Here is a 9530-nt window from a genome sequence, read left to right as displayed (position 1 = left end):
AGACATAACAGAAGGATAGAAGCAGAGGAGTAGAAGAGACACAGACTAGAAGATCAGGAAAAAATGTGATCATATTAGATAGTAAGCATGTCATGAGATAGCACCAACATATCTCTTCAACAGTGACCATTGTGTAGACCTGATCCCAAACCTTCTGGCTAAAAAATCATTAGCTTTTACTCAGTAATTTTGTGCTTACTGCACAAAGACAGGCAGCTGTTAAATGAAAGATAAAAAAAATATCTACTTTTAGCGTGATGTTATCAGGCAACGTATGCACGGAGGTAAGCAACTTATTCATTTTGACTTAAAAACCGCCTAATATTTAAAATTATGCTACAGAATTTCTAACTTTAAAACACACTCCTTCAACAATTCTGAAGAAAAGAGAAGATTGACCTTAAAACGCATAGCAAGTTTATACTTTGGAACAGCAATACTCATTTTGCATGCCTACCTGCCACCTTGGTTCGGATTTGCATATTTTCTTGTAAAGCTGCCAATGGTTCTAAATATTCAGGTGCTTTTCCAGCTATGACCTCTTGTAGCTTTGCATCCACTTGGCTTAATCTTTCTTTGTAAAGTCTTAAAATAATAGGAATTATTAGGATTTTATTTAAAATAGAACAGAAGTTAGAATAAATATTTTTAAAATAACTATTTGTCATCCCTTTATTAATGCTATGGAACACTGAAATAAAATGAAGATTTGCTAGCATTTAAATTTTGCAATACATCTTTTCTTTTTGAACAACAACATTATTCATGTCTATTAAGCCTTTCTGAAAAGCAAATGCAAACAATCAGAAGTGCAGAAAGTCAGGATAAAATTAAACATATCTCCATCTCTAAGGAAGAAGAAAAAAAAATTGTACATCTGTTAATAATATGACATAAATCAACATGGAAGAGGACACAAAAAAGTACTACAGTATGTAAGAACAAATTGGGTTATGTCATGAGAGAGAAAGACAAGTTTGTGGATGGAAACAATCAATCATTCACGTTTCTGTTCATGTATCTGCTCCCCTGCTATCATAAACCAAGGAAAAAGAGATGCAGGCACTTAATGAAGCAACTCTCATTTCATCTCCTGTGAAAATCTACCTGTTGCATACGATTATAAATATCATGAGATAATTTCTAACTCACATATTACAGTCCTGCCAAAAGGAAGTGTAATTAAAATATTTTTATTTTACCTGAAATTCAGTCATTCCATAAAAGCTGGTATTTGCTGGCAGACAATGAAGAAATCTGCCTGCACTTTGAAGAATTTGATGTAATATCAATTACAAACATTTCAATCTCAATAAAGGTCTGCTTACTTGTAACTGATAGTGTTCCATGTTAGAATCATCAATATAACTAACTTTTCCTGTTCTCATTTTTCACTTTGCACCCCACAATCAAAAAGTGTAAAATTAAAGCAAACATGTACAAACTCTGTTACGAACACATCAGATGTTATCTGTTTACACAGACATAAACAGACGTCCTCAGGACAAGGATGCTGCTTTTTACTTATTTAAAGTGCACAGGTTAAGTAATTAATTAGACAAAACAAAGTTCATTTATACTGACACATCAAGACCTCCTTGAAAAATAACTGCCTGTTCATCTTGCCACCACCTTGCTCATCCTCTGACTTTAGCCAGGTTAGGTACACACATTTGCACTATAGAGTTGTCATCAGTGATCACTGCCCTCCCTCTTACCTGCAAGAAGTTAAGGGTATGATATGCACAATCTGTCCTGCAGTCAACTGACATCGCCTGCAGCTGATCAAACCCAGTTTGCTGGGCTTAACCCTTGATGAGCATGCTGTGCACATGGTGGTTAACACAGAGCTGCAGCAGAATTATTTAGCTCAAACATAAGCCTGGGTGCACAGTGCACATGACTGGGTCAGTCACTGAAGTTTGATTACATAGCACTAAGTACCAGCTACATAAGAGCAAGCAGCTATGGACTGGGTGCTGTCAGCACTTGGTACCATGCAGCAGCTGACGGACTACAACTATTTATCCAGTACTTTCAAACAATGATTTGTCTAAAGTGAATAAATGCTACCAAACCACTGTAAATGCTACTTACAACATCCAAATTCAGTTTCCCTGAAATGGATGAGGAGGCAGACCCAATCATTACATCATCTCCGCTGTTAGGTGCGACAAAAATCCCATTGTTTATGCATCTTTTTCTACTTCCCAAACATCATCACCTCCCTACTCACAGCTACTTCTCCCTATAATCCTTCTTCCACCATTCTAATGCTCTGTTTCCAGTATTTCCACCAACTGTTCTTCCAGCCCACACAAATACCTCTCTCTCAACTAACCAATGTGTCTACACAATGCCTTCCTCCATATACCACAGCCTTACCACTTCTCAAATACCATTTGTAAGCCCTAAGCCCCCAAAAATACTTGCTTCCTTCCTCTCAAGACCACCCTCTTTCATATTCACTCCTTAAAGATCTGTTTCCACAAATTGTTTTCAGTCATCCAAGCTGTCAAACAGATGGAAGAGTAGGGCTGAACTCAAAAGCTGACAGTTTTCCAAATGCCAAACCAATCAGTGCCAACTGGCTTCAGTACTCATCAGCTGGCTGCATTTCCCAGGTTTTCCCATGCTCAGCCCAAAGAACAGCAGGACAAACAGTCCTCTCTAGACACTACGGCAAGGAATTTCTTGTTGGGCAATTCTTTCCAGACCCTATTATTTCCAGACCTCATAGTGTCCTGTTATGCAAAGCAAGTTATATATCTCTGTTTTGTAGCAGAAAGAAGTATCTCACAATATAAATAAGCATCTGAACCATAATAACAACTGACTAAGTTTTCAATTAAAGCATATGCCCAAGCACAGACCAGGTCTTCTCAAAATTTCACTTAACAGTTACCAAATTGCCACCAATTTAAACCTTGTCTGTGCATGCATGAAAACAAATTTAACTTCACATACATTGCTGGAGCTTGTCCAAAGAAGGACAACGAAGCTGGTGATGGGTCTACAGCACAAGTCCTGTGAGCAGCACCTGAGGGAGCTGGAGTTGTTTAGCCTGGGGAAAAGGAGACTCAAGGGGGATCTTACTGCTCTCTACAACTACCTGAAAGAAGTTTGTAGCGAGGTGGAGGTCAGTCTGTTCTACCTGGTAACAAGAGGCAGGACTAGAGGAAATAGCCTCAAGTTGCATCAGGGGAGGTTTAGATTAGATATCAGAAAAAAATTCTTCACAGAATGGGTATTCAAGCATTGAAACAGGCTGCCCAGGAAAATGGTGGAATCACTGTCCCCAAAAGTATTCAAAAATATGCATAGATGTGGTGCTTAGGGACATGGTTTAGTAATGGACCTGGCACTGTTAGGTAAATGGTTGGACTTCATGATTTTAGAGGTCTTTTCCAACCTTAATGATTCTATGACACAAACGATAGGCTGTAATACAAACGACAATCACTTTTGAATAACTCTTCTTTTAAGTAGGTCTTTACTAGCTACTTATGCAGGTATTATGGCAAACTACAGACTGAGATAACAGTATTTTCATTTTATCTAGTAGTGGTATCTGGTTTGCAGTAATCACAAGAAACTTTCATTAGTACCAACTATAAAAACTACTGCTGAAAAAAAACCAAACCTAATTTCTTACTTAGCAAAGACAATGCACTTAGGTCTGTCCCACATATATCAAAGTATGAGAATGATATTGAATGAATAAGTAATTAAACAAAATCTCAAATTTCCCTAAAATCACAATTCCTTGGTTCTACTAGTGAGTTTGATGCAATAGACCCAGACTAGTCCTTCACCGGAACAACATTTCAAAACCATCCTTAAAGCAAAACAAAAAATACATGAATATATAGAAGTATTCTGCTGCAAGTAATTTCAGAGTTCCCAGTTCCTACTCTTCTCCAAAAGTAGCATCCACATATACAAAAGACAAGAAACACCAGCTGCACGATATTTTCATGGAATGGATCCTCAAATGAGGCACTTGAAACATTAAAATACTTACTGATCTTTAAGGTCTGTAAACTGCTTTTCAAGATTGGACATTTCGTCTAAACATTCCATTCTTCTTCTTTCACAGTCCTCATCATCCATTTCTAAGAATTTAAAAAAAAAAAAGTTAACAATGTAATATATAACCAAATAAACTGGATATTTTGTTTCTAGTGAATGTGAAAGAAACCCAAATTATAGCCATGAGCAGTTTCTCTCATATTATTATTATTCTCACAAAGCAGAATATGAGAAATCACTTGGCACATAAGCTACAAAGTTAGAAACCTCGATATAATTCTAGAATAAACCCCATAAACAGCAATTCTTCTTCCTCAAAACAGGAAACAACAGCACTGTAAGACCTCAAGAGGTGTATTTCATGCCTGATAATACAAAGAATACATAAGAATGCATGAAACAGAAAAACTAAACAATGCATATCACACCAGATGAAAGACACTGTTAAGAGTGAGCTGTTATCAGCCACCACTGAAAATTCAAGTGTATCCTGGGTTAGTACAAACAAAAGCAATCCCTGGAATGCAAGCATGGTTCAGTGTTACATTTGTCATATAAAATTCAAGATTTGTTTTATTAATATTCTTTAAAGGAAAAGTAACACATAATTTTGAAACAGGTTTCATCCTGTCCAGTTGGAAAAGTTCTTTGAAGTTGAAATATTAATGTAAAAATATCTGCTGTTCATTTTAATGACCATTTGAAATTACTCTAATGAAACATTTCTTAACCTGAAAAGTCTAGAACATTGCAGATACTTAACTTTCTATGCTTCTATGCAGCAAGAGTAGTTAATATTAAACTCTTCTCACAGATTTTGATTTATATTCCTGATTTTTTTTCTTAATTTACCTAGGGAAGATAAAGCAACAAAAATATACAATTTTTTGCCAAAACTTTTGACACTGCCATTGAAACACCTGATGTTACTAAGCATCAGTTGTTACCTCCACTGGCCTTTCTTAGACAAGAAAACTGAGAAACTGTGATAAAAAATTCTTGACTCCCAGAAGAAGAGAAAAAAGAGACTTTGTTAAGCCATATTCAAAAGTCAGATACGTGAAACTGCTTTATAACAGCAGTATCTGCAGGAATTAGCTCTCTACAGTTACACTACAACTGACCCATTATCAACCAGTAGAAGGCATGCAGAAGGAATGGCCATGCACTCAGAACTGTGACTGAACTGGTGCAAACAGGCCAAATGCTCGAGAGAAAGCACTGTCCTAAGGAGCCCTTACTTATGTAAGCAGTTACTCTGACAAGAAAAACCCTACCTCCTGACAGAAAGGCGAAGTAGGATCCTAAACTGAGCAGGAATCACTCTTTTAGGCTATAAACAACTCTGAGCTTTTTGCTTCCTCCTCACTCACATTTTTCCAACAAACATGTTTAATTGCTTTATGCTGTCTCCTACACCAACTACAGAATGCAGTGTGCAAGTCTCCATTCTTATTGTTTTGCAAAACAGTATGGCAATTTGTAAAGCTCATGAGGTGAAAGGAGTAGCTTCAGGGCCACTAGCTACTTGAAAGGATCTGATTAAATCAGATTGTCAACTCAGACCTCTCAATATTTGAAGCTCTCTGCACTTAACTTCTTCCTGAAATCATCACAAGCTTTTAAGACTAAAAACGACACTAGCCTTCTCTGCCTGGATATGAAAACCAGCAGTCAGCACAGCAAGATCAGTCAGTATTACAATGGCATCTATGAGTCCAAATTAAAGACCCAGCGCAGTCTGTCATACTACTGTTAGTACAATCAAAAAAGACAGTGTACAAAGTTTTAAAACACAATATAACCTGGAGTATTTGAAAGCAGAGCAAGAAAATTTAAAGACAGAACTTTAAAAAAATACATTGAATGGGGAGGGTGGGGGAAGAGCATATCAGGCTGTTAAGAGATATTATTTATATTAAAATATTGTTCTCAAAAGTCAGGCAGAACCATAAACCCAAAATAAGGCTGAAAACCATATGAGAGAACAAAGTTTTATTTGACTGCTTAACACAATAACCAAGCCAAAATCGATTTAGCAACTTATAATTTGGCCAGATTTAGGAATGTGGCAATCATATTACTCAGTTGTCTAAAGCATTTCTGTGCTACAAAACTAAAGCTTCTTTAAAATTTGACGGTACCTCCCTGTAAAACCAAACAGGAGCAAGCACTGGGATACCTACAGTTTTTCCCCTTTATTCTCAAACATGTTTCAGATGTGTTCTGCTATGCTTTTGATTCTAAGTATGTTTTAGTAAGGAGTTCATTGATAAGCTTTTCTTAAATTAACGTGGATTTATTTTATTGTTTGTGTATGTTTAGGGAGTACAAAGCAAAGAAAGCTACAACTGTAACCCTGGCTGAGGATCAGTGCACATCCACTGCTGGAGCAGAAGGGGACTGCATCTTACATTTTAACTTGCAACTTGTGTTGCAAGGAAATTGCTATTCATTGGCATCTGAGGGCATAGATGATTTTCTTGTAGATAAAGAAATAACACATAGCTCTCTCCAATCTCCTCTCAGCTGCAAATATCCTCAAAAGTCTTTGATTTTCTGCCTTGCAGTCTACATTCTAGCTATCATTCATACTGAATGTCAATTCACATGCCAAGTTGCTCTTCAATTGTTTCATCTTTATTCTTCCTCCAATAAGATTCATAAAATGATGAAGATTTTCAGAGTCCTGAAACATCTTTAATTCCCCACTTATGGAATTTCTTCATCACGACCTTAAACAACATACAGACTATGTAATATGTATGCATTGCTGAAAAGGTAAAATGTTTTAAGATCAAATCTCATGGCTTTCCAATTGAAAATTTCAATGACAGGAGGGGGAAGATTGCTCATTTCATATTAAAACAGTTGCTGATAGGCCCATTCTGTCTCAAAACTTCAGATTTACCACAAAGTTTCATACTGCAGAAAGCATTTAGGCTACTTTTAAACACTTTCAAAATCACAGCTGTTTTTTCCTACTATACTCAAGCAGTCCAACACAGTAATTAGGGCAACCTGGTTTAAAGATAAAAAAATCCACACAGCAGTTGAAATGTAACAGCACCTAAAATAGCTTTTTTTAATAAGCTGTGGCCTGTATAAAGTGCTTCAAAAAATGGCCAAATTCTCCCCTGGGATGGTAAGCATAACTTGTGGCTTTTTTAATTCATCTCTAACAAACTATTCTATACCCCAGTCAATAAAACACCTGTACTAAATACATAAGATCAAAATGAACAGGATAGATAGAGTGCCAGCTCTCAAGGACGAGTCATGCTTCCTCTAACTGCACCTTTTGTATTCTCAGGCATCTACTGGAGAAAAAAAAAACAAAAACAGAAGGCAAGTTAAGCAAATGACAAATTTAACCAAAAAAAATCTTTACTAATTTCAGTTATGACTTATTTCTTGGGGTGCTAATCATTTTAAGTCTGTAGGAACAACATGCTTCCAAGGAGTATGTTCATATTGGTCAAGACACTGAGACAAGCATGTAATTTTCTGTAATCATCACATTTTAAGTGCTCCCTTAAAATCATTTCTCCATGGAATGCAAAAGAAATTATCTGGAGAGCTTCTTGTATTGTTTTAAAGAAACACGCACAGACTACATTCACTTAGAACACACTCCTTCCTAATCCCAGAAGAAACCAAGATAAGGACAAAACCATATAAATATTTGCCTTCAATAAAAATCAGCCAAAGTGTCTTAGACGTCAAGTAAACTTCAAAGTTTTCTTTAAAAATAGCAAATAACAGAACTACAAACAGGAAACAAGACAAATTTTGAAAAAGAGCAAACTTCAAGGCTGGAACTAACAGAGACAATTCTCTCTTCACTAGAGCCAGAGAGCTGGGAGAGAAAAAGTTAAGTTTACATATGTTATACCAAACTCACTCCCTCATACAGAAAATTACATTTCCTCAGACATAAATATTGGCTAGAATAAGAAATTAAGAAAGGGCATTCCCACGTGGTATCTAGCTACAATACAAACTGGAAGGCTAAGATCAGGCAAGAAAGTAGTGGATTTTGTTGCAGTGCTGCTGCTGAATTTTTTTTGACCTTTGCAACTCTGTGTCTCACCCACCTACCAACCGTTAAGGTTGTATATTCCTCCTTTTTTCTCTCTCTGTTTTCCCCGAAAGGTGTAACTTCATGTATCAGAACTTCTTGAAAAGCTATCTCCATTAATTTCTTATCCAAAATACAGTATTCCTTTTTCAGGTCCTGTACAATTCTGACAATAGAAGAATTGAAGCATGCTTTCATAAGTCACATCTCAAAGGAATAGCGCAAGTTGCTATGCAAACAAGGACATGTACAAGGATATATCCAAATCAGGTATGCTTTTCCAACACGATTACCTCCAGCTGCTTGCCCTGGTAGCCTCACTCAAGTTCACCTTTTTTCCAGCATAACCACCAGCACACACAGATGCTACCTAGTTTAGGTTTCACCAAAACGAGCCAAGACCATTTGAGCACATCTTTCTGGCCCTGTTTTCCAACAGAATCACTTTGAGAGAATGGGGGTAAAGAAAAACTGATCAGCCTTCCCCAGTACTGGATCTGTAATTGTGTCAGGGGAGGTTCAGGTTGGATATTAGGAAAAGGTTCTTCATCCAGAGGGTTGTTGGGCACTGGAACAGGCTCCTCTGGGAAGTGGTCACAGCACCAAGCCTGACAGAGTTCAAGAAGCATTTGGACAAGATTCTCAGGCACATGGTGTGATTCTTGGGGTGTCCTGTGCAGAGTCAGGAGTTCATCTCAATGATCCTTCTGGGTCCCTTCCAACTCAGCATATTCTATGGTTTTAATTTGGTGATATAGGGGCCTCAGCACTAAATCACTACGCTGCCAGAACCACATGTCAGGACTAGGGCTGGCCCTGGTCCGCATCCATATCACGACTTTTCTCACTTCACTAACCCTGTCCACCTTCCTTTCCAACCACCGGCTTGCATCTCATCACTAGTCAAATAAGGCACCACAAACTTCTACCAGTTATCACCTGGAAATATGTTTTATGATCAAAGACAGAAAATAGTAATTGCAAGGAAAGCTTGAACAGATAATAATAACCTTCTTAATAACACAGTGTAAATTGAGCATAGTAAAAGGAATCCTTTTAAAGATTGATTTCAGCTACTAATGTAATTCAAAATCTACAGTCCAGAGGAAAGCTACGGAAAAAGGAAGGAACCTTCAGCTGAGCAGAGCCTGAAGTGATCGGCAAAAGAGGCCAGTGGTATTGACAGGGCTTCCAATATCCCCTCAAAGACAGGTCTCAAAACACCTAATTAAAATTCATGAACTTGCATGGAAATACGTACTTATATGTACGTACACACTTGTTCATGTATGCACACGCCTTTAAGCGCAGACCTCAGCAAGGAGTCCCTCTGCAAGGACGCACTCAAGCCCAGCAGGGCACAACCCACAGCTCTTCCACGGAGCGGAGCCCCGCGGCCCAGTCCGCCATGGCCAGT

The 9530-nt window shown here is 37.6% G+C and overlaps 1 protein-coding gene across 1 annotated transcript in view; it reads right to left on the bottom strand.

Annotated features, from left to right (window-relative positions):
- The window catches only part of BRMS1L (breast cancer metastasis-suppressor 1-like), a 16982-nt gene extending 12832 nt beyond the window's left edge, over window positions 1–4150 (bottom strand). The window contains exons 1-2 of the mRNA XM_008639586.2: window positions 4025–4150; window positions 458–585 (exon numbers count right to left, since the gene is read on the bottom strand). Of these exons, the coding sequence (XP_008637808.1) occupies window positions 458–585; window positions 4025–4113 (217 nt within the window). The 5' untranslated portion in view covers window positions 4114–4150. The remainder of the gene's footprint in view (window positions 1–457; window positions 586–4024) is intronic.
- Window positions 4151–9530: the final 5380 nt, after the last annotated feature.

This window comes from Corvus brachyrhynchos, unplaced genomic scaffold, assembly GCF_000691975.1.
Source record: "Corvus brachyrhynchos isolate BGI_N302 unplaced genomic scaffold, ASM69197v1 scaffold115, whole genome shotgun sequence".
Classification (NCBI taxonomy): Eukaryota; Metazoa; Chordata; class Aves; order Passeriformes; family Corvidae; genus Corvus; species Corvus brachyrhynchos.
The sequence above is the reverse complement of the archived record's forward strand: the minus strand, read 5'-3'. Positions and strand labels throughout refer to the sequence as shown.